The sequence below is a fragment of the Rattus norvegicus genome, chromosome 11 (assembly GCF_021556685.1).
Source record: "Rattus norvegicus strain SHRSP/BbbUtx chromosome 11, alternate assembly SHRSP_T2T, whole genome shotgun sequence".
In the NCBI taxonomy this organism is placed as follows: domain Eukaryota; kingdom Metazoa; phylum Chordata; class Mammalia; order Rodentia; family Muridae; genus Rattus; species Rattus norvegicus.
In genome coordinates this window covers 59,153,029-59,179,647 of record NC_141544.1, presented here as the reverse complement: position 1 = coordinate 59,179,647, position 26,619 = coordinate 59,153,029, and the positions used below count along the sequence as shown (strand labels likewise).

Below are 26,619 nucleotides of genomic sequence, written 5' to 3'. Positions count from 1 at the left end.
GAGATGATGTAGCAAGTAAGAGCACTTTCTTTGAAAGAAACAGGCAGGATCCAGAAGCTCAGTGACCAGTCTGTCTATCCAAAATCATAAACTTCAGATTCATTAAGAGGCCCTGTACCAAAAAATAAAGGAGGGGTGGAAGGAGGAGGAGGAGCAGGAGGAGGAGGAGGAAAAGAAGAAGAAGAAGAAGGAGGAGGAGGAGGAGGAGGAGGAGGAGGAGGAGGAGGAGGAGGACGAGGAGGACGAGGAGGACGAGGAGGACGAGGAGGACGAGGAGGACGAGGAGGACGAGGAGGACGAGGAGGACGAGGAGGACGAGGAGGACGAGGAGGACGAGGACGAGGAGGAGGAGGAGGAGGAGGAGGGGGAGGAAAAGAAGAAGAAGGAGGAGGAGGAGGAGGAGGAGGAAAAGAAGAAGAAGAAGGAGGAGGAGAAGGAGGAGGAGGAGGAGGAAAAGAAGAAGAAGAAGAAGAAGAAGAAGAAGAAGAAGAAGAAGAAGAAGAAGAAGAAGAAGAAGAAGAAGAAGAAGAAGAAGAAGAAGAAGAAGAAGAAAAAGGAGGAGGAGGAGGAGGAGGAGGAAAAGAAGAAGAAGGAGGAGGAGGAGGAGGAGGAGGAAAAGAAGAAGAAGGAGGAGGAGGAGGAGGAGGAGGAAAAGAAGAAGAAGAAGAAACAGGATGGAGGAATGAATGTATTCAGAATGTATTTTATAAATGTAAGAAATTGTTAAAGAATTAACTAGTTAAAAATAAGCTGGAAGGTGATACAAAAACATACTGGACATATGCCTATGGACTCTAAATTTGCATGCTGCATGCACAGGCACACACACACACACACACACACACACACACACACCACATTTTTTAAATCCATGGATAATTTTTAGAAATACAGATTTCTGTATCTCTCTCCTAGCAAGCTTCTAGGGTTGAGAACCAATGAAATAGAGGAACAGGTTTCTCTGTAATTGAGATTCTCTTTCTCTATTTTGAATTATTTTAGGGTTTTAAATTTTTCTTTTATTTTATGTATATTAATGTTTTTCCTGTATGTGTGCTGCGTGAGTGCTGATAGGAACTGGGGTTATAGACGACCCTTAACCACCATGTGGGTTCTGGAAAATGAATTCTATAGTTCCGGTTCAGCCTTGCTGCTGGGGGGTGGGAACTCGGAGGAGCTCCCTCAGGGGCTGGGCTTGCAGAAAGCACCAATCAACATTCAGTGGGTAGGTAAACATCTAAAATGTGGGCCTCAGATTGAGTGAGAAATGACATAGGCTGAGGCCGAAGCTGTGGTTCCCTAACTTCCAGGTGTCCGGACAATGCTGGAAACCACATGGAGGAGTTGGGAATGGTGGATGGATGTAGGCCCTGCTAGGACAACCCTGGGGCCAGGGGGAGTAGAAACTCCTGCTTAGCTCATCCACAGTTGTCAGAGAACATGGAGTCTTCTATGGGAGACTCAAGTACCATGGCTCTGTAGACAAAGGCTTCCTCCATGTTCCCCAAGCTGGTTCTTGATAAAAGAGACAGTCCTTGGTTCCAAACTGTTTATTGATTGTTCGTCGTGGAAAATGGGTGCATACAACTTTCTCAGGGTGGGCCAGAGATTCTATACCTTTTGCTGGCAGGAATGTCTAGCAAGGGAAGCTCATTGGCTAAACCCTTAGGGCCCATCTAGATACCTTATTTGCATGGAGAACTCTGTTCTAGGCTATATGACCATTGGTCACATCCCAATGTGGGGAGAGTGGTGATGTGTTCCAGGACAGGAATCTGGTAGGGAGCAGGGAAACTCCTACCATCCTTAGATGGGTATCGGTGTTTCTGAACCTTACAAAGTTTCCTGGCACAGTCCACTACCCAACAGAATACAGGTCCTATGAAAGAGCAGCTCTTAACTGCTGAGTCATCTCTCTAGCCTCTAGTTTTTTTGTTTTGTTTTGTTTCAGTGGTAAATAAGCTTTATTTTTACCCATATAGTTAGACTCTGAAAGCACCAATTTTAAGAAAGGACAGTGCTCTCTATCACCACAACTCCATGGCTCGATCCTGCCAGAATCAGTCAATCAGCAGCAAACACACTAATGAAAATACTAGGAACCAATTTTTATACCTTTGGTGTAATTCTGACAAAAAGTAAAAGCCATTGAAACAAAATCATATTTATAAGGAAACAAGTAGAGAGAATTTTCACCTGGGGTTCGTTTCCAGCATAAATATCAAATGTTTTTGTTTCCTTGAGATCCCCACCAATTCTCACCAAGATTCATAAAACCTATCTATTATTGTCTGCCTGAACAGGTCAAGTCTGTAGCTGACATCCTCCTTTCTAACATTTTTCATAAAAAATAAAATAAAATAAAAACTCCAACTCTGTGATTCTGTGATATGGCTAAATAAGTCGGTTCTTATCTGAGCAAACCCATGTTTCTGTTTCCCCCCACCTATCCTGTCTACTCAAGGATCCTTACTGCTCCCCAAGATAAAAAGTTATTTTGCATATCTTTATCCTGGCTCAGTTTGGTTCTTCTGTATGGAGTATGGAAAACAGATACTACTAGTTCCACCCCACAAGTCTCTCTCTCTCTCTCTCTCTCTCTCTCTCTCTCTCTCTCTCTCTCTCTCTCTCTCTCTCTCTCTCTCTTCTACTTTTCAAGAGTCTTTTTTTTACAACTAACACTTCTTTCAAGACATTTCTACACCAGTACACCCTCCTCTCATTTCAAAGCTGATCATGTCTTTCTTTGTATTCCTGGCAAAGTTTGCATCCCATTGTATAAGAGTAGTCCTAAAACAACTGTACTGCACTGGACTCAAATCTCCTGAAGTCAATGTTATTGGTAATTCTTTGTTGTGGGATGTTTAACAGAGATGATGGCTTTAAGCTATGGTGAACCAGGTTCACTCCCTTACTCAAGTTGTGACCCTCAAAATCTCTCCAGACATTACCAACCATCTCCTACAGACAGAAGTCACCCTTGTGTGCCAACCTTTGGTTTGACCTCTAATAAATCCATAAGTTCCTTAAGAATAAAAACCTGCTTTCATCTTTTTAGTTAGAATCTAGCAGAGGACAAGATGAGCTATAGACTCCAGAAGAAAAAAAAAGAAAAAGAAAAAACTATGTGTTAATGAATGGTTACCTTTTAACCAAAGAAAATGTGGAAAATTAAATGAATCAACATTTAGTCCTTATCAAGACAGTACTTTAGTGTTTAGTTATTCCATTACTAATGAAATTAAAATTTTCAATTTTGTCTAAACATTAATCAAATTAAAACCCAATCAGCTCACTGGCAACTAGAAATAATTTACATTGGGCTAATATGCCTTTAATACAAAAAAGGAAAGAGAAATAGGATTTGTGGTATGAAAATTGATTTAAAATTATGTCTATTTATGTAAAATTCATGAATTAAAACTACTCAAATTGAGTTGATAAATTAACCTCATTTTAAAAAAATACTCAACTGGTATATTTATGTTCTGTACTTTGATTAATTGATTCACTTAAAAAATTTATTCAACTAGTATTTTTGTCCCTCATAAACAATATCAATATTTATCAGCTGAAAGAACCCTCATATATAAATAGCACAATTCCTGATGAAATCTTTCTTGCTTTTAGTAGTGATGGCATTTATTTTGATGGACTTGATAATCCAAGGATTTCAGAAACTGCAAGCATAATTGCACTGCAATTTCAAAGTTTATTCAAAATGAATTTTTGTTTGGGTTTTTGTGTGTGTGTGTCAGAATTTAAATCCATGAGCACAAATACATGTGAGTTTTAAAGATAAATTTTATAAATGATTTATAAATCCATAAAAGATTAGAATACCTAAAGTTGCAAAATTGTTTTAACTCACCATCTGTAAATTTCCATTACTTGCATTTGAAATAGAAAACTTGGCCATGATTACTTTTGAACACCTTAATATTTTCTATCTAATGAGAGATGATTTATCATGAACGTACATTCTCTGAAGCATAAATATCTCTGTCCTATGGCACACTGACAACGTGCTTAGTTGAGACATGGGAAAGGATATGTCTGGATATGTCTAAGATAAGTACGTTTAACAAACCTTACATCATAAAATAAAATACCATGTGGCAACCATTCTTCTCTGTAAAATGGTGCAATTTTACATTTAATGAGGGTAATGTCAGAGAAAGCTTCATGTCAGCCTTATTTTATAGACTCTTAACTTTGTAAGCAATAAAGCCCCTGATTTTTCTTTTTGCATTTTCTCTCATCTCTCATTTAGAGAAAGCAAAAACAAAATATCTATAAGATACTGAATCTTAGATATTGGAGTCTGGGTAACATTTTACACACATGATGATAGAAATCACTAATCTATCACAGAAATCTAGCATCAGCTTTGGTATCTTTGGGGCTTGGAAGCTTTGGGGTTCTTACATTAGGTTCCATTTTTAGGTGTTATTTTTCTAAACCATTTTGAAGATATCCATGCATAATTTTATATTTTACAATTTATTACATTAGTATATCATTTGTAAGTTCTAGACAATTAATTTTAAGCCAAAGAGTCACTAAACTTTGACCAAAGTTTGCCCTTAATCTACTTTTTCTATGACCTGTGACCTACGTAATTTCCACAGTTTTAAACGTTTCAAAGAAAATAAAACAATAACATTTCATTTTAAAATGTAAAAGCTACATAAAATGCAATGTGTTAAAAAACACACTGTTACTGGAACACAGCTTTCTGCATACACTAGTTTCTATGGCTATTTTTGAGCTACAGTGACTGATAAGAGTAGTAGAAATATGAAACATTTTGTGTGTTTTGGACCTTATGTTTTGGACCTGACTAAGATGATAAAAACAATTAGTATATGACTACAGACACATAAGTTTTAAATTCAGAGTTTAGCATGTAATGCATTTCTAAGAAAATTAATTCAATGAATATATTTTTATTTCTTCGCTATTAATATTTTGAGCCTTGGCGAAAGCCACTGGTCATTAGTCTCGGCATGATTTGCATTCAGCATTTGGAAGAGCCCTGTTGAGCTGGCAGGGTTGACGGGCCACTGCTTAAGGTACCTCTTTTCCTCATCACTGAAGAAATGGAAGTTGGCATGCTATATAATTTCCCACTTGAGATCACCTTAGACAGCTAATAACAATGAAGAATAACCCTAGGTTTGTAAAATTTCAGCTTAAGGCTTTCTTTTGCTGTATCTTGGCAAGGTTACAATAGCTACTTCCCAGCTAAACCATTTTGCAGTCAAAACAAAGCACAACAAACCAATCAACCCTAATTTATAGTTTTGAGCTAGTTTACATCTCAGTTTAAATCCAGAAAAACAATGCATAAATCTGGTAAATTAGCCAACAGCAGGAATTTCTTGCAAGCATTACTTGTGTTTTACAGATTTCAGATGATAGGAGGTATCATCAGTCTCTCCTAATGCTGTCCAGGCCATTGAAAGAGTTACAGAAACACAAGTCTTCGGAAATTTAAGGTTTGATACCATAACATAATAGATTATAGCCCAAGTGTCATCTGTCCTTGATTCAACTGATTAAAATCTACCTTTAAAATATAAATTTCTAGCGGTAAAATTCAGTTATTACTATCTGATCATAAGCCATCTTTGAGAGGAAAATAATAAGCTTCAAATGTCTTCAAGTGTGTAATTTACTGGAATATCTACTCTCGTCTTGTTACATTATTAGGCAACTATTAAGAATGATGGCTATATTTTAAGGACATTTCTAGAAAACATAATCTCTAAAACAAAGTTACATACAGTATATTTTCAAATTTTTATATTTGCTAAATATTATAATTATAAATAAAAATTACTTAGGGACATGGAAACCTTATACCTAGATACTATGTCTCAAGTAAGAATTTTGAACTATGTCACACTAGGAAAGGCCAGTGGTTGAAAAGAAAATTAATCTGGATTTCCCTGTGTGTATGAAGAGAAATCCTAGAAGTCTAAATAAATTCAACCTCTTCGTTTTCTTTGTAATTAAGAATTGTTTCGCTTTAACCTGTAGACTGAATTATAGGAAACTAATCAAAAGAAGCAAAGAACTAAAAGGATCATCATCAAATATATGGACCCAAAAAGTAAGACCCCACTTTAACCCCAGAAACGAACTAGTTTTGGCAAGTAGAAAATGGAAGGAACCACGGGCAAGGAAGGATCCTCCTAAGAAATGGAAATCAAGGGTCATGGATGGATGGTCATCAGCCATGGATGAGTTCCCACAGGTCATATGAGATTCCAGGTCAATTCTTAACAATGTGAAGCTGGGAGTTAAAATTATTTTTAGCTAGAGGAAAATCAAGTCACAATTATTTTCAATTATCATATCATCTTTGTAACTAGAGAGGATGCCACCCATATCCAGCCAGCTTCTCTGGTGCAATGGAGCCTTGATTAGAAATCTGCAATATAAATTGTCTGTTTGCTTTCACTATCTGATTGTCTCTGGGCTATATCAGGCTGGGAATGAATAGAGACTTGAATTTATCCCAAAAATATGATAGTACGGAAATCCTACACAACTTAGGACCTCAGGCTTAAAGAAGTTGCTCGAAGAATTGGTCTTTTCTTCAAATCTCATCAAAATAATCACAAAGGACTGCAGTACTCCAAAATCTAATTTTGTATCTATCTTCCTGAAATGAAATGCAGAACAACTTTTTATGTTTCCCAGGCAAACACCTTTACCTATCACCAGAACCAAAAACACTTTCTTGAGTTTTGCAAATGGTTGCCTTGTGCGAGTTACAAAAACATTACTAAATTAAAACGAGTCTTCCAGGCTCACTCTAGGGCAGCCTTAGCAGCTACTTTGAGTGGTTTCAGCGCTGGGCACTTACCCAAGTCCCTGGTTCTGTAGAGTCAGCTGTCCTCCATGTGCCTGGTTCACTGCATGTGACAGTGTTCAAATGCCTACCAAACTTTTTCAGAAAAGAGTCCAACCTTCAAATGAGAGAAGAGTTGCTCATTATGAAAAGTCCTTTCAAAAAAAAAAAAGAAGAAAAAGGCTGGGTTTTTTTTTTTTAGACAAGCAAAAATGCTTCCATGGGTCTGAGATTTTGCAAGGCTAATCATCAGCAAATGAAACCTGAGCTTCTTTCAGTGCTCACTTCACTATTTTCCATACCTGCTTTTGATCTTCCATTTTGCGCTGTACAGGAGTCTTGAGTGGTATGTGTGAAGAGAGCTTTGGTCAGCCTGATGAGGGAAAGCCTGCAGGTCTAGAAGGGGGAAAAAATCAGAGTAAGAAGCCTTGGGATTGAATCAGGAACTAATCTGCTCAACTGTCAGTGTCCTGTTGTGCTTTGTGAAAGATGCCTGGTCCTTTCAATGCTACATTTCATGTAGTGATGAAAATGGGATATGGAATATCGTTGTGAAAGCTGGTTTGATGAAGGGTAATAATGACTAAAAGAATGTCAATGCAAACAAATCAAACAGGACCCAATTGTGAAGAAGAAGCCAGACACCCAAGCAGCTGTATAATCTCTGCTTTTGTTTAGGGGCTTCCAACCCCCACAAGCCTTGGGAGCCTTGCACCCGGCTAGAAGTCAAATAAGCAATTCCATTCAAATTGCTCCTATGAGTCGTCATTGGAAAGAAAAGTGGGAAGCTGGGTATGCCTTTCAAGGCATTTCAAAGAAGCCACTGCAAAGCTTTACTTTGTGTGCTGTTATTCTTGGGGATAACTGTACAGGAGGAGGCAGCCCATTGTGTTGATTGATAGCATTTCATTTATACTTAGTAATGCCTCTCCTATAAGGCACAGTGTTCAGCCAATCATGCCACTGGCCTATACCTGTATAACACTTCATTTTACTCAATTGACTCAGAGAACATTAGCAACATTTAAGTACTCACTTACCTCCATGTTATGGGCAAGTTGCCTATAGCTATTGTGAATTAGAATTGAAACTCAAGAGTTCAGTCTCTTTAAGATTTCAAGCCAACCCTCGGAATCAAATGCTTTTCCTATATAACAGTAAGTGATTTTTAAATCTAATGTGACCAATGAAAAATAATAGCCCAAGGCTACCCACAATGCCATCTACCTTTTATTTAATATTGAGAGTTTGTTATTTTCCACACCAAGGAAATCCAGGCTCTGTTTTACAAAGGGGTGTCAAGTCTCTAAACAAGCTTTATATTCTTCTACATGAGCCAACAAGAGGTATAGAAATCTATTGATTTTTCAAATTCTATTAATATAAACTTCCTTAAAGGGCTGAACATATATCTCAGTTGTAGAGGGCTTGCCTAACACACACCAAGACCTGGGCCCAATGTTTAACACTATATAGCAAACAAATACTACATACATAAGCTTCATTGTAATTTTGTATTTTAGTAAAACCATAGAAATAATAATAGAAGCCCTATTGTATTTGTAATCATATTGACAGGAGACACATCTTTTGTTCATTTTTGAAAGCTCCTGCAGGTCTGTCTGTACAGCGAGGCTTTTGAGTCAGATTCAGGCTTTACTTTGAACCTATACCAGCCATGACCTCTACAATTTTAAGTCTTAAGATGAAAATTCAACAGGTTCAAGTAGCAATTGATAAAAATCCATCATCTCCAGCATGAGAATCGGTTGCTTTAATCCTATGAGAAACAAGCATTTCATAAATATTGAATACTACTACCCACATACTATGCAAGTTGGTTAGCTAAAAAGACAATAATTCCATTAGAGGCTTTCAGCAAGGGAAAGATAAAACAGTTCAGATACAGTAGCTGACATTATTTATTACTTTTTTTCCATTGAAAATGTGGTTCACAACAAATGTCACATATTCTGCAAAACTCTAAGAGAAAAACTTCCAGTTACATATAAACTTTAAGCCATAACTAAAAAAATACCTTGTCCTACAAGTGATATTTTGGGGCTAAATGATTGAGTAATTGTGCTTTCTGATAATATGCATATGCTTCTAGCAGAGAATAATTTTACTCATATCTAATATTCATCAGCATCTGATAGCAATAGAATCAGAAAGCAGTTATTCTGTCCAGAAAAGGACTTAATGATTTATAATCAGAAGGTGTCGGTGCACACCAGTTTTTTCAAGAGGTTGAATTTAGAGCAAGAAGGCGCTCTGGTTAGCAAGACTCTTCAATTAGCTGGCTCTTCTCTAATATTCTTTAAAGGCCATTTAACTACACCGTCAAGGGGTGAGTTACTTCAGCTAGAAAAAGAAAGTGCAAAGCCCTCCCTCCATGGCACAGTCCATGAGAGTAAGCTGGTTATGTAAGTTAGAATTGTGAGGTCATTCTGAGAAGAGATTTGCATCCTTTGTATCATTTAGAACAAATGTCTCTTCAGTATAAAGAATGAGGCTAGATTTTAGCTCTATGATCAACCACTGGATTACAAAGGAAAGTGGCCAACTTGTAGCTTGATTTCTTTGTGCGATGAAATGTTTAGCTTCATGTTCGGAATTCCCCTGTGCTTTAAAATGGGACCAAACTCAATCACATGCAGCAACTTACAAATACACAAACTTTAGTTTTCATTTAGGATAAAATATTCAGTCCAATAGCCATAAAGTATATTTTTAACTTTATTGCATGTGTTCATTGTTGCATAAGAATATTTTTCATGGCAGTATAGTTTTACATTGAATATACCTTCTACCATTTTTTTTTGTTTCACTCTCTTCTATTAATCGCCATGATCATCAAAGACCCCACCCCTTCAACCCTTTCAGGTCCAATTCCATTTAATTTTTTATGTTCACCTGGTATACGGATATCTTATGAGCATAACCTAATAGTGTTCTTACTACATGCAGAGTTCAGTACTGTGACGTCTCATGGGTCTCTAAGATACTCACAAAGTTTGTTGTAACGTATGAACTCCTGACTTAGCTCTCATCTCAGGGTTTAGGCTATGCATTATAGACAAATTATAAAGACACATTTAGCTATAGGTTCAATGCACAAAAACCTAAGCATTTCTCAGTTCAACAAACAATCTAAAAATTACTTCTAAATCAAGGAATCCAAAAGCAGAAGTTAGCCTGTATTTGCTGTCTTTGAAGCAGAGTCTCACTATGTAATCCAGGCTAGTCTCGGAACCTGCAGCTATCTCCTGAGTTCTCAGCATACACATGTACCCCTCTCAAACTGCTCTCTCCTTCTAGATCAGCATGAAAGTGCAAACCTGTCAATTAGTTAAGAAGCAAATATGAAACTGAAATCATATTGTATTTACTTTATTCCCAAAGGAGAAAATGTTATCTAAAAACTGCTTAGTTCATAGCTTTAAAGCAGCAGTGGGGAGACTGATGTGTTGTGGCTCTTTGTCGGCATGACACTTCAGCTACTGTTCACTCTTTAGGGCATTTTTAGACACTGCCCTTACATGAATGACTTGATACGTGCTAGACACTTTCTATGAAGAGTCTGTGGTGACTGCAATATTTTCAGTACTATTATTTCTTGGCAGTTTATTTACATGTGGTCAATTCCAGGAACTAGCTTGACTAGGTAACTGATATTGAATAATTTTAAGAAAGCTTTTAAATCACTCTCATATTTGCAAGGCATTTCCTTGTTTCTTGGATTACTTCAGCGTACTTATTTCTGGAAATGCCTGATCAAAACCATTAGACTTAAAAAAAATTGTAAATTGAAGTGCTGATGGCTATTATAAAGCAATTACTGTATCCACTCACCAATATTGCCCTATTTGCCAATAAAAGCACTGGAATTGTGGTTTGTATTTCCAGTGACTCTTTGTTGAAAGCCACAAACTAGATTATGTTAGGAAAAAAATGCTCTAATCACATTTCTGTTGTCATAATAAGGCAACAATATTCCTTTTAAACCAAGGAGTCTAAGCAACTTCTAAGCTTAAAACAGAATCTTATCATATTTTAGTACTTGTGATAGAAGTGTGGACATTTATCCTAAACCTTATAGCCAAACTGGGTGTCATCTCCTCCTTAGAAGAGGAATCATCAAGTACGACAAGGACTGGAAGGTAATGTACATTCTCAAAGTTTGCTACCCAGTTAACCTAGATATGCACCCATCTCAAAGGGAGTAAGAAACATGTCCCAAGGGAGAATGCAGAGTTCCACTAAGGGAAGAAAGCTTGCCTGAGAGCTGCGGTAGCTATACTCACTCCTGCCCAAGGTTTTTATGAAAGAATGCATCGCCCAACATTTCCACAAATCCAATTATCCAAGAAATGTAGCCTTGTGTTGGGAACCATCAGATTTTATACTCCTACCTTGTGATGTTTAGTCATCTGCACACCGTCAGCCTAGAGGAGGTTTTTGAGTTTCTATTTTCTAAAGTCTGACAAGACCGTATTCTCATCTCACCAGGAAAAAAAAAAAACAGAATCATTTCTTGCTTAAAAAAATGTCTATGTTTTTTTTAGAAGAGTACTACCCTATTAGCTCACTGTGGTTCTCTCTTCAGCTGAAACCTGGATCTTGGTGTCATCTATACAATCATTATTCTGAATATCCATTGGCCCAACATCAAACTTTCATGTACTTCATTGAATCATGTCAAATATGTGACAATTTGAAGAGAAAATAAGTCAAAATATGACATTTTTGATTCAGTTATCTAATGGGTTGGTCATAATATTATAGATTTTTTATACATTTAGAAGAATATTAAATTGAAACTAGTAGCAGAGTAGACGATAAAAGATAAAGAGCAAAATTAATCAGCTTAGAGTTTCTAGATTTTGAAGCATTATTTGACCTACAGAACATATAGATTGAAATACAAAGTACATGGGAAAGAACTCAATCTCCGACACTTATTTCATGAATGGAATAAAGCATTCAATTGTCTGTCATCTTTTCAATTGTTCTCTTTAGCGCCCTTCCATGAAGTCAGGTTTATAGCAATGAGAGTAATGTTTTTGTGTGTTTGTGTCTATGTATGTGTATTCATATATGAAAATGCTGCTTAATTTTTGTTTTATGTTAGTTATTTATTTAAAACATTTCATAAGACCTTGTAAAAGGCCTTTCTTACAACACGCTTGTTGAAGATATTTTAGCAATGATAAGCCATTATACATCTATAAGTTGCAATGAAGCAATCAAATGTATAAAATGTACCTCAGAACAACAAATTATTATTTTTTTCAAATTGATTTACTTAAAGCGAGAGTCTGAATCATAAGCTTACAAATAAACACATTCAGACATTTTACTGTTAAAAAATGGAAAAACAATGCCTACCTGTCTTTTCATTTCAATTTTGTTGCTTATAGTAAACTCTATATCAAGAATATTCTATTTATTGACTCACTGTTTATTCACTTATCCTTTTACTCTTGCTAAAATCTAAATGTACAGGACAGATATCTTTGCTGTTACTTTAGCAAAAGTCATGCATGTTTCTACTCAACACTATATTATATCCTGTTAGCTAAATAATACTTATTTACATTACCTTCAAATTCTTTAGTTGTAAAAGTCATAGGATCTCTTTGAAAACAAAATTTAATAACAGTATATCCCATCTCGTTATGTCAGTCTCCCCTGAGCATAACCCTGACACACACACACACACACACACACACACACACACACACACACACACACATTCTATATGCATGGAATAGTATGATACACTCTATAAATCAACATGGCAAATTAAATACACTCATTGCCCTCATCAGTCCTTCTTATGCTAAGCTCAACTTCTCTTCAGTGTCATTTCACAACTGGTGAGGATATAGTAGACATAGAGTCCAGAGTCAGAGAGTGTCTCTTCTAAAATCATTGTCTCTCTAAGAAGACTTGTAAAACAAGTGTGATGGTTAATTTTAAGTGTTAATTTGGCTAGATTACAAGATTAGAGTTCTTGGCTTTGAATTTCCTGTTCTTCACAGTTGAATGAGCCATTTTTCTTTTAATTCACTGATAGCAGTGAAATATAGATAATAGATAGATTGAATGTACAGTTAGTTATAATATCCTATTGGATCTGTCTTCATAACTATACTTATTGAGCAAGTTAATTTTATAAATGCTGTTACTACCTTCTTGCCTATAATTTTAAAGACAATTTCTAATTTTCAATTTTCTGTGCCCAAAGTGGAGGAATTATTTTATTTGAGACAAATCATTATTTGGGCTAAAAATCTTTGGAATTCTTATACAGTCATCCATAAATTCCCTGTCTGTTTTGCTTCCGCTCCAGGACAGAGCATAAATTCATGCTTGTTTCACAAGGCCCAGTTTAGAAATTAAATCTGGGTAAGTATTCACTTTAGAGCAATAGTCAAATGTGAATGTGGTTAACTGCATTGTCCAAGCATAAATAATTATTTTGAATCATACTAGATAAATTCCAATGCTCAAATTGAATGACACAGTTTATTGTTACACCGTGTATTAAGTAATCAGAAGAGGCCAACCTCTTTGAATAAGTAACTCTGGGTCAGTATTAAATTGAGCCTGTGTATTCCAAAGGGAATTAGACCATCTGCTAATCTTGACATGCAAAAGCTTTCTTCTAGATTCCCACAGCTTTGAAGGCATTCAGTGCTATTTGCCTCTAGCCCCCAATTTTTCAGCCTAGAGTTACTTTGTCTACATTAAACAATTGTTATACACTGTTGTTTGGAACTCAAAGTTTTAGTTTTATTTATGGTGGTTATAAACAGAAATGGTAAGTGTTTGAAAAAGGCTTTGAAAGCATCCAGAAATCTCAGGAACTAAAGTCCTTTGAAAAATTACATTCTGAAGGGTGCTTTTCAAGATTCATATAAACAATTCTTATCATAATACATTGGTATTACATAGTCTAATAAATATTGTGGAATTTTGACGTTATTATATTTAAAATATGATGGAATTCTGTTGGGCCTTGTATGACCAGTCTTCCCATCCCAGCCCATCTTTTTGAACAATAGAAATCTTTTAATGAACAAAGACTCTATTCAGGGCTAAAGTCCCTGGGCCAATTTCCAGTCAACAGGTTTCTCGAATGCTTTTAGGTGCCAAGAAGCAATTTTGTTTTTTCAAAAGAATTCTTAATAAAGAGGGAATTAAACTTTAAGTGGCTTCCTGACTTCACCATTTCTGTATCCCAGTGTTAGGTTGCTGAAAGACCATTTCACTTGTACCATCAGCAGCCTAAGGGCTTTAGAAAGTAAGGGAGTGATGTAACTTTCCTGGGGTTTTAGTAGATATGTGATAGGAGTAGCTAGAATTCTCTTAAAGACATATGCATGCATTTTTAGCATCTCTTAAATTTCTTTGAGAAATGATGTTTTGGTGGAATTACACATTTCGAGCTTTGACGAGAAATGTAAAATTATGGCTATAGAATATTTAAAAATGCTACATAGAAAGAAAGGCCGTGGCAAATCAATACATACATTTGCCCAGCACATATGCTCAACTCCACGCTAAGCAATTAAATAAGTATCTGCGTATAAAATATAAACTATCACTCTGGTAAGGAAGGCAGATACTTGCATGGCTTCTTCCCTTCTCCTTCCTCCCCTTCAAATGCAATTCCCAAGTCTTATCCCCACAAACACGTTTACTGGGACCCACAGTAATCACATCTATCAGGATCCTGGAAGAGTTTTCTACCAAGCAACACACAGCCGCCACAACTTCCCAAGATCCAAAGAAGGCAAGAGAAACCGAGGAACAGAAAACCCACCAAACAAAGACAGGAGTATATATCAACACCTAGAAATAGAGTATTTTCAAAGCTAGATGCCTACACACCAGGATAACAAGTCCCTACTAGAGCCCAGCAACCGTTCTAAAGTACTCCTGAACACAGCAACATAGCTAAAGCATGAAACAAAAACCTTAAAATACCATTTATGAATGTGTTAGAGATGCTTAAAGGGGAAATTAATGGCTCTGCGGGCAAGACCCATGCAAAGTTTGCAACTCTCGGGCCCGGTATCCTGGTTCCCCGTGCCCAGCGAGCAACCGCAGCTTTGCGAGCACTGGCTGCCAGTGGAGCTCTTTTCACTGTTGAAAGAAGGCAGTGAACAAAACAAAAAGCTCCCACATTGCCTCCAGAACCAGCTGGAGCAGGGAAGTACAGAGGATTGGTGCTATCTCAGTCTGAATCAGTGCCCTGAGAAGACCATGGGCACTGGCTCCACACCTACTCTCATAACACCCAGAGGAAGCCCAACTCCCAGGTGCTCTAACAAGTCAAGCATCACAGGTGTTCTGAAACTCCCAGAATCACAGGATCACAGGATCACACAGGAAGCTCGACTCCAAGGAGATCAGACACAACCAGGATCTCGGGATCCCAGAATTCCAGAATCATAGGATCACAGAGACAGCTGGACTCTGAGGAGTTCTGACATAACCAGAATCACAGGAGGGGCAAGCTACAGTCAGAGACAGCAAGAGCAGGCAGGTAATACTAGAGATAACCAGATGGCAAGAGGCAAAAACAAGAACATATGCAGCAGAAACCAATTCTGCTTGGAAACATCAAAACCCAGGTCTCAGACTACTGTAAGTCCTGGATACCACATCACACCAGAAAAGCAAGATTTGAATTTAAAATCATATCTCATGATGATGATAGAGGACTTTAGGAAGGACATAAATAACTCCCTTAAAGAAATACTGGATAACAGGGGTAAACAGGTAGAAGCCCTTAAAGAGGAAACACAAAAATCCCTTAAAGAATTAGAGGAAAATACAACCAAACAGGTGAAGGAATTGACAAAAGCATCCAGGATCTAAAAATGGAAATAGAAACAATAAAGAAATCACAAAGGGAGACAACCTTGGAGATAGTAAACCTAGGAAAGAGATCAAATGTCATAGATGCAAGCATCACCAACAGAATACACGAGATAGACGAGAGAATCTTGGGAGTAGAAGATAACATACAGAATACTGATACAACACAAAATGCAAAATACAAAAATCTCCTAACCCAAAACATCCAGAAAATCCAGGACTCAATGAGAAGACCAAACCTAAGGATAATAGGTATAGAAGAGAGTGAAGATTCCCAAATTAAGGGTCAGTAAATATCTTCAATGAAGTTATAGAAGAAAACTTCCCTAACCTAAAGAAAGAGATGCTCATGAACATAGAAGCCAACAGAACTTCAAATAGACTGGACCGGAAAAGAAAATCCTTCTGTCACATATAATCAAAACACAAATGCACAAAGAAAGAATATTAAATGCAGTAAGCAAAAAAGTTCAAGTAACATATAAAGACAGGAATATCAGAATCACACCAGATTTCTCACCATAGACTATGAAAGCTAGAAGATCCTGGGAAGATGTCATACAGATCCTAAGGGAACACGAATGCCAGCCCAGGCTACCATAACCAGCAAAACACTCGATTAATGTAGATGGAGAAACCAAGATATTCTGTGGCAAAACCAAATTTACATATTATCTTCACACAAATCCAGTCCCACAAAGGAAAAGAGATGGAAAACTCCAACACAAGACAGAAAACTATACCCTAGAAAAAGCAAGAAGCTAAAAGAAGAGAAACACACAAACATAATTCCACCTCTAACAACAAAAATAACAGAAAGCAACAATCATTTTTCCTTAATATCTCTAAACATCAATGGACTCAATTCCACAATAATAAAGAAATAGACTAACTGACTAGAAAAAAAAAAAAAAACACGACCCAGCATTTTTCTGTATACAGGAAACATACTTCAGTGCTAAAGACTGACACTACCTCAGAGCAAAAGGCTGGGAAAACTTTTTCCAAGCAAATGGTCCCAAGAAACAAGCTGGAGTAGCAATTCTAATATCAAATAAAATCACCTTTCAACCAAAAGTTATCAAAAAAGATGAAGAACATTTGATACTCATCAAAGGAAATTCTACCGAGATGAACTTTCAATTCTGGGTATCTGTGCTACAAATGTAGGGCACCCACATTCATAAAAGAAACTTTACTAAAGATCAAAGCACACATTGCACCTCAAAAAAATAATAGTGGGAGAATTCAACACCCCACTCTCATTAATGGACAGATCATGGAAACAGATACACAGTGAAACTAACAGAAGTTATGAACCAAACAGACTTAACAAAACATTTAATCCCAAAACAAAAGATTATACACCTCATGGTACCTTCTCCAAAATCGAGCATATAATTGCTCACAAAACAGGTCTCAACATATACAAGAACATTGGAATAATCCCTTACATTCTATCAAATCACAACAGATTGAAGCTGGTCTTCAATAAAAACAAAAACAACAGAAAGCCCACATAAACATGGAAACTGAATAGTACTCTACTCAATGATAACTTGGTCAAGGAAGAAATAAAGAAATTAGAGACTTTTTAGAATTTAATGAAATTGAAGGCACAACATAACCAAACTTATAGAATACAATGAAAGCAGTGCTAAGAGGAAAACTCACAGCACTGAGTAGCTCCAAAAGGAAACTGGAAAGAGCATACACTAGCAACTTAACCGTATATCTGAAAGCTCTAGAAGAAAAAGAAGCAAATACACAAGAGGAGTAGACAGCAGGAAATAATCAAACTCAGGGATGAAATCAATGAAGTAGAAGCAAAAAGAACTCTACAAAAAAATCAACAAAACCAGGAGCTGGTTCCTTGAGAAACAAGATAGATAAACCCTAAGCCAGATTAACCAGATTAACCAGAGGGCAGAGACATTATCCAAATTAACAAAATCAGAAATGAAAAGAGAGACATAACAACCAAAACTGAAGAAATTTAAAAAAATAAATAGATCCTACTACAAAAGCCTATACTCAACAAAACTGGAAAATCAGGAGAAAATGGACAATTTTCTAGACACATATCAGGTACAAAAGTTAAATCAGTATAAGATAAACCAACTAAACAGTACATAACCCCTAAAAAAATAGAGCAGTCATTAAGTCTCACAACAACAACAACAACAAAAAAAAGCCCAGATGGGTTTAGTACAGAATTCTATCAGACCTTCACAGAAGTCCTCTTACCAATACTGTCAAAACTATTCCACAGAATAGAAACAGAGGGAATTTTTGCAATTTGTTTTATGAAGCCACAATTATGCTTATACCTAAGCCACACAAAGACCCAACAAGAAAAGAGAACTTCAGACTAATTTCCCTTATGAATATTGATCCAAAATTATGCAATAAAATTCTCTCAAACTGAATCCAAGAAGACTTCAAAATAACCATCCATCATGATTGAGTGGTCTTCATCCCAGGGATGCAGGGATGGTTCAATATACAGAAATCCATCTCATTAGATGCTGAGAAAGCATTTAACAAAATTCAACATCCCTTCATAATACAAGTCTTAGAAAGATCATGAATTCAAGGTCCATACTTAAGCATAGTAAAAGCAATATAGCAAACCAGTAGCCAACATCAAACCAAGTGCAGAGAAATCTGAAGCAATCCCACTAAAATCAGGGACTAGACAAGTCTGATCACTCTTTCCCTACTTATTCAATATAGTATTTGAAATCCTAGCCAGAGCAATTAGACAAAAAAAGGAGGTAAAAAGGATACAAATTGGAAAGGAAGAAGTCAAAATGTCACTATTTGCAGATGATATGATAGTATACTTAAGTAACGCCCAAAATTCCACCAGAGAACTACTAAAACTGATACAGAACTTGAGCAAAGTGGACTGGATATAAAATTAACTCAAACAAATCAGTAGCCTTCCTCTGCTCAAATGGTAAACAGACCGAGAAAGAAATTAGGGAAATGAAACCCTTCACAAGAGTCACAAATAATATAAAATACCTTGGTGTGACTTGCTAGATCCTTGACCCACTTGGACTGGAGCTTTGTACAAGGCGATAAGAATGGATTTGCATGCATCTACACCAGTTGAACCAGCACTATTTGTTGTGCTGGTTCTAGAAGTGAAACATCTTTACAACAAAAACTTCAAGTCTCTGAAGAAAGTTATCGAAGAAGATCTCAGAAGATGGAAAGACTTCCCATGCTCATAGATTGGCAGGATTAATATAGTAAAAATGGCCATCTTGCCGAAAGCAATCTACAGATTCAATGCAATCCCCATCAAAATTCCAACTCAATTCTTCATAGAGTTAAAAAGAGCAATTTGCAAATTCATTCAGAATAACAAAAAATCCAGGATAGCAAAAACTATTCTCAACAATAAAAGAACTTCTGGGGGAATCACCATCCCTTACCCCAAGCAATATTATAGATCAACAATGATAAAAAAAACTGTATGATATTGGTACCAAGACAGACAGGTAGATATCTGGAATAGAATTGAAGAGTCAGAAATGAACCCACACATCTACAGTTACTTCATCTTTGACAAAGGAGCTTAAAGCAGCCAGTGGGAAAAAGACAGCATTTTCAACAAATGGTGCTGGTTAGCCCACAAAAAAAAGAAGTCACAACGAAAAGGAATATGTAACAAGAAATAATAAAATTCAGTCCTGACATCAATGAAATAGAAACAATGAACAAAAATACAAAGAATCGATAAAACAAAGGATTGGTTCATTGAAAAATCAGTAAGATTGACAAACTCTTCTTAAAAATTAACTAAAAAATGGAGAAATAATATTCAAATTAACAATATTAGAGATTAAAAGAGACATAACCACAGACACCAAGGAAATCCAGAGGAACCTAAGATAGTTTAAAAAACCTGTACTTCAAATTGTAAAATCTAAAAAAATTGAAAATTTTCTAAATAAATACCACTTGCCAAATTAAATTGAGATCAGATAAGCAACATAAATGGACCTATAACCCCCAGCGAAATAGAAGCAGTAATTAAAAGTCTCTCAACAAAAGGTTCATAGTCAGCTCATGTTAGCACAGAAATTTTATTATTGCTATTATTGTTATTATTGATATTATTAATATTATCGTTATTATTAATCTTTTAACATTCCAGGTTTTATTCCCCTCTTGGTCCACCCTCTGACTGTTCCACATGCCATACATCCTCCCTGCCACCCCTGTCTCCATGAGGATGTCGCCACCCCAACCAGGCCACCAGACCTCTAAACTCCCTGGAGCCTCCAGTCTCCTGAGGGTTAGGTGCATCTTCTCTGAACCCAGACCCAGGACTCCTCTGCTGTACATGAGTTGGGGGCCTCATCTCAGCTGCTGTATGCTGCCTGGTACCAGTGTCTTCAGGTTAATTGAAACTCTTTGTCCTTTTACAGCAGCATTTATTTAGAAAATTTTCTTTTTCTTTTTTTTAGATTTTACAATGTGAAATACAGGTTTTTAAACTATCTTAGGTTCCTCTGGGTTTCTTTGGTGTCTGTTGTTATGTCCTCCTCCTCAGCTTTTTACAGCATTTCCCTAATTCAATCACAGGGGTCAACAGCTTCTGTTCATTGGTTGGGTGCAAATATCTGCATTTGACTCCCTTCAGCTGCTTTTTGGGTCTTTTAGAGGGCAGTCATGATGGGTTCCTTTTTGAGAGCATTTCATAGCCTCAGTAATAGTGTCAGGCCTTGGGGGCCTCCCCGTGAGGTGGATCACACTTTGGGCCTGTCACTAGACTTCTTTTTTTTCCCTCAGGCTCTTCTCCATTTCCATCCCTGCATTTATTTCAGACAGGAAGAATTATGGGTCAGAGTTATGACTGTGGGATAGCAAGCCCATTCCTCCCTTGATGCCCTGTCTTTCTGCTGGAGTTGGGCTCTGCAATTTCCCTCTCTCCACTGTAGGGCATTTTATCTAGGGTCCCTACCTTTGAGTCCTGAGGGTCTCTCGCTTCCCAGGTCTCTGGTATATTCTAGAGGGTCCTCCCAACCTCCTACCTCCCAAGGTTGCCTGTTTCCATTCTTTCTGCTGGCCCTCAGGGCTTCAGTCCTTTTCCCCCATCCAGTATGAGATCATGTTCCCTTCTCCCCCAAGCCCTGTCCTTTTTCCCTCCCAGGTCCCTCCCTCCCTTCTTGTGGTTGCTTTCTTCTCCCTCCCAAGTGGGACTGAGGGGTTCTCACTTGGGACTGTCATATTGTTGAACTTTTTGAGTTCTGTGGACTATATCTTGGGTATTCTGTACTTCGTTTTGTTTTGGTTTTGTTTTGGTTTTTTTTTTAACTAGTGAGTACATACCTTGCCTTTCCTTTTGGGTCTGAGTTATCTCATTCAAGATATTTTTTAGTTCCATTCATTTGCCTGCAAACTTCAGGATGTCCTTATTCTTTTTTTTTTTTTTTTTGGTTCTTTTTTTCGGAGCTGGGTACCAAACCCAGGGCCTTGCGCTTCCTAGGTAAGCGCTCTACCACTGAGCTAAATCCCCAGCCCCAGGATGTCCTTATTCTTAATAGCTGAGTAGTCTTCCATTGTGTAAATGAACCACATTTTCTGTATCCATTCTCCTGTTGTGGGACATCTGGGTTGTTTCCAGCTTCGGGCAGTCACAAATAAGGCTGCTATGAACATAGTGGAACACATGCCCCGGTGTCATGGTGGGGCATCTTTTGGGTATATTCCCAAGAGTGGTATTGCTGGGTCTTCAGGTAGATCTGTTTCCAATTTTCTAAGGAACCTCCAAAATGATTTCTAGAGTGGTTGTACCAGTTTGCAATCCCACCAGCAATGGAGAATGTTCCTCTTTCTCCACATCCTCACCAACAGGTGTTGTCACCTGAGGTTTTGCTCTTAGCGGTACTGATTGGTGTATGGTGGAATCCCAGGGTCATTTTGATTTGCATTTCTCTGATCACTAAGGACTTTGAACATTTCTTTAGGTGCTTCTCAGCCATTCAAGATCCCTCTGTTGTGAATTCTTGTTGTTAGTTCTCTACGTTTTTTGATCTGGGTTGTTTGGATAATTGGTGGCTAGCTTCTTGAATTTGATTTTGGATATTAGCCCTCTATCAGATGTGGGGTTAGTGAAGTTTTTTTTCCCAATCCATAGGTTGTTGATTAGTCTTATTGACTGAGTCCTTTGCCTTACAAAAGCTTTCCAGTTTTGTGAGGTCCCACTTAATCAATTCTTGATCTTAGAGTGTGAGCCATTGAGGTTCTGTTTATGAAATTAGCCCCTGTACCAATGAGTCTAGGCTCTTTCCCACATTCCATTCTATTAGATTGAGTGTATCTGGTTCTATGTTGAGATCCTGGATTCACTTGGAATTGAGCTTTGTGCAAGATGACAAATAGGGGTCTATTTTCATTTTTCTACATACTGACAGCCAGTTAGATCAGCACCATTTATTGAAGATGTTTCTCCCTTGTATATTTTTGGCTTCTTTGTCAAAGATCCAGTGTGTGTAAGGGTGTGGTTTTATTTCTAGGTCTTCAGTCCTATTTCACTGACCAACCTGTCTGTCTCTGTACCAACGCCATGCAGTTTCTATCACTTTTGCTCTGTAGTAGAGCTTGATGTCAGGGATGGTGATTCCCCAGCTGTTCTTTTACTGTTAAGAATTGTTTTCACTATTCTGGGCTTTTTCCTTTCCAGATGAATTTGAAATTGCTTTTCCAATGTCCTTGAAGAAGTGTGTTGGGATTTTGATGAGAATTGCATTGAATCTGTAGATTGCCTTTGGTCGGATGATCATTTCTACTATTTTAATTCTGCTACTCCATGAGGATAGGAGATCTCTCCATTTTCTTAGATCGTCTTCCATTTCTTTCTTGAGAGACTTGAAGTTATTATCATACAGATCTTTCACTTGTTTGGTTAGAGTTACCCCAAGATATTTTGTATTATTTGTGGCTGTTGTGAAGGGAGTCGTTCCCTAATTTCTTTCTCAGCCTGTTTATCATTTGTATGAAGAAAGGCTACTGATTTATTTGAGTTAATTTTATATCCATCCACTTTGCTGAAGTTGTTTATCAGCTGGAGAAATTTTCTGGTAGAATTTTTGGGGTCGATTTTATACTATCATATCATCCGCAAATAGTGGTACCCTTATTTCTTCTTTGCCAATCTGTAGTTCCTTGATCTCTTTTTGTTGTCTTATTGTTCTAGCTAGCACTGTGAGTGCTATATTGAATAGATATAGGGAGAACGGGCATCCTTCTCTTGTCCCCGTTTAGTAGAATTATTTCAAGTATCTCTCCATTTAATTTGATATTTGCCGTTGGTTTGCAGTAAATTGCTTTTATTATGTTTAGGTACAGGCCATGAATTCCTGATCTCCTCCAATGCCTTTAACATGAAGAAGTGTTGCATTTTGCAAATGCTTTTTCTGCATCTAAGGAGATAATCATGTGATTTTATTCTTTGAGTTTGTTTATATAGTGGATTGCATTAATGGATTTTCATTCATTGAACCATCCTTGCATCCCTAGAATGAAGCCTACTTGGTTGTGGTGATAATGCTTTTGATGTGTTCTTGAATTCATTTTGCAAGAATTTTATAGAGTGTTTTTGCATCGATATTCATATTTGAGATTGATCTAAAGTTCTCTTTTTTGGTTGGTTCCTCATGTGGTTTAGGTATCAGAGTAATTGTGGTTTCATAGAATGAATTAAGTAGTGTTACTTCTGTTTCTATCTTATGGAATAGTTTGAGGAATTTTGGTATCAGGTCTTCTTTGAAGGGCTGGTAAAATTCTGCACTAAATCTCTCTCTGGTCCTGTTTTTTTATTTTATTTTATTTGTTTATTTATTTTTTATTTTTTTATTTTTTTGTTGGGAGGTGTATTTTGTTGTTGTTGTTGGGAGGTTTTTAAAAACCTTTACTTTCGGGTTGGGGATTTAGCTCAGTGGTAGAGCGCTTGCCTAGGAAGCGCAAGGCCCTGGGTTCGGTCCCCAGCTCCAAAAAAAAGAACCAAAAAAAAAAAAAACAAAAAACTTTCTTAGGGAATATGGGCCTGTTTAGATAGTTTATCTGCTCTTCATTTAACTTGGGTATGTGGTATCTGTCTAGAAACCATCCACTTCATCTTGCTTTTCCAGTTTTGCTGAGTATTGGCTTTTGTAGTAAGATCTAATGATTTTTGTTTAATTTCTTCCTTTCTGTTGTTATATTTCCCTTTTCATTTCTGATTTGGTAATTTGAATACTGCCTCTGGGACCTTTAGTTAGTTTGGCTAGGGGTTTATCTATCTTGTTGATTCTCCCAAAGAACCAGCTTTTGGTTTTGTTGATTCTTTATTAATCTCTTTATTTCTATTTGGTTAACTTCAGTCCTGTGCTTGACTATATCCTGGCCTTTACTGATCTTCAGTGAGTTTGCTTCTTTTGGTTCTAGAGCTCTCAAGTGTGCTGTAAATTCCTAGTGTGAGAAATCTCCAGTTTCTTTACCAGGGCACTTCATACTATGAATTTTCCTCTTAGCACTGCTTTCATCATGTCCCATGAGTTTGGATGTGATATTTCTATATTTCCATTAAATTCCAGGAAGTCTTTTATTTCTTTATTTCTTCCTTGACCAAGTTATCATTGAGTAGAGCATTGTTCAGTTTCCACGTGTCTGTGGACTTTCTGCTATTTTTCTTGTTATTGAAGACTAGCCTTAGGCCATGGTGGTTTAATAGGATGCATGGAACTATTTTTATAATCTTGAATCTGTTGAGGACTCTTTTGTGATCAATTATATGGCCAATTTTGGAAAAGGTACCAAGAAGTGCTGAGAAGAAGGTGTATTCTTCTGTTTTAGGGTGAAATGTTATGTAGATAGATATCTGTTAAATCCATTTGGTTTATAACTTCTGTTAGTTTCACTGTGTCTCTGTTTAGTTTCTGTTTCAATTACCTGTCCATTCGTGAGAGTGGGGTGTTGAAGTCTCCCACTATTATTGTATGGTGTTCAATGTGTGTTTTGAACTTTAGTAAAGTTTCTTTTATGAATGTGGGTGCCCTTGCATTTGGGGAATAGATGGTCAGACTTGAGGCTTTCTCTTGGTGTATTTTCCCTTTGATGAATATGAAGTATCCTTCCTCATCACACTTGAAAACTTTTGGTTGAAAGTCTATTTTATTAGATATTAGGATGGCAACTCCAGCTTGTTTGGGGGGAACATTTGCTTGGAAGATCATTTTCCATCCTTTTACTCTGAGATAATGTCTGTCTTTGTTATTGAGGTGTGTTTCTTGTATGCAACAAAGTGCTGGATCTTGTTTGCATATCCAGTCTGTTAGCATGTCTTTTATAGGTGAGTCGAATCCATTAATATCTATAGTTATTAAAAACAGATCACTGTTAGTTCCTGTTATACTTTTGTAGGTGGCTTTAGGTTCTTGTGGTTCTCTCCTTTTGGTTTTTTTGTGAGATACTTAATATCTTGTCTTTTCTTTGGTGTAGCCACCCTCCTTGTATTGGAGTTTTCCTTCTAGGGCCCTCTGTAGGACTGGATTGGTAGATAGATATTGCTTGAATTTGGTTTTATCCTGGAATACTTTGGACTCTCCGTCTATGTTGATTGAGTGTTTTTCTGGGTATTGTAACCTGGATTGATATTTGTGTTCTCTTAGAGTCTGCATGACCTCTGACCGAACTCTTCTGGCTTTTAGTGTCTCTGTTGAGAAATCTGATGTAATTCTGATAGGTCTACCTTTGTATGTTACTTGGCCCTTTTCCCAGGTAGCTTTTAATATTCATTCTTTGTTCTGTGCATTTAGTGTTCTGATTACTATGTGATGAGAGGATTTTCTTTTCTGGTCCCATTTATTTGGTGTTCTACAGGTTTCTTATACCTTTATTGCCATCTTTCTTTAGGTTGGGGATGTTTTCTTCTATGATTTTGTTAAAGATGTTTTCAGGTCCTATGAGCTGAGAATCTTCATTCTCTATTTCAATTATTCTTAGATTTGGTCTTTTCATAGTGTCTTGAATTTCCTAGATGTTTTGGGTTAGGAGTTTTTTATGTTTTGATTTTTTTTGACATTTGTGTCCATCTCTTCTAAGGTATCTTTTACATCTTCTATCTCTTGTATTCTGTTGTTGATACTTAAATCTGTAATTCCTGACCTCTTTCCTAGATTTTTCCATTTCTAAGTTTGCCTCCATCTGGGTTTTCTTTATTGTTTCTACTTTCACTTTTAGGTCTTGGACTACTTTATGCAATTCCTTCACCTGTTTGATTATGTTTTCCTGTATTTCTTCAAGGGATTTATTTGTTTCCTCTTTAAGGGCTTCTACCTGTTTACTTGTGGTTTCCTGTATTTCTTCCAGTGAGTTATTTATATCTTCCTTAAAGTTTCTATTACCTTCATGAGATAGGATTTTAGGTCAGTTCCCTAGTGTTCAGGTATGTTGGTGTATTCAGGCCTTGCTGTGGTGGGAGAACTGGATTCTGATGATGCCCACATATATTGGCTTCTGTTTCTTATGGTATTGTGCTTGCCTCTTGACATCTGGTTATCTGTGGTGTTTGCTGGTCTGGGTGACTCTGTCTGAAGTCTGCCTCTTTTGTCCCGGGGTTGCTTCATGTCTCCTGGTAGGTCTGTGGTCCTGGCTATAGCAGACTGCCTATGGGACCATCCAACTGGAGGGTCTGCAGAGGGGCAAAGAAGCTGCTGATCTGTTGCCCAGGCTGCAGGAGATCTATCTCCTGGGAGGCCTTCAGACTGTTGGGTCTTCAGAGGAGCAGTCAAACTGCTGTGCTGTGTGAGGCTGTTCTCCAGGGTTAGCTAGGGACTTTGTTTTCTGTTTCCCTTTGTGCAGCA

General features: G+C 37.2%; 1 protein-coding gene across 4 annotated transcripts in view; it reads right to left on the bottom strand.

The window, feature by feature from the left end:
- The window catches only part of Zpld1 (zona pellucida-like domain containing 1), a 359,152-nt gene that overhangs the window by 51,777 nt on the left and 280,756 nt on the right, over positions 1-26,619 (bottom strand). For 3 of the 4 annotated variants that reach the window (XM_087576682.1, XM_087576683.1, XM_087576684.1), the window contains 2 exons: positions 7,165-7,258; positions 6,878-6,980 (listed from right to left, as the gene is read on the bottom strand). In XM_087576682.1, the coding sequence (XP_087432808.1) occupies positions 6,878-6,980; positions 7,165-7,258 (197 nt within the window). 4 annotated transcript variants of the gene reach the window in all.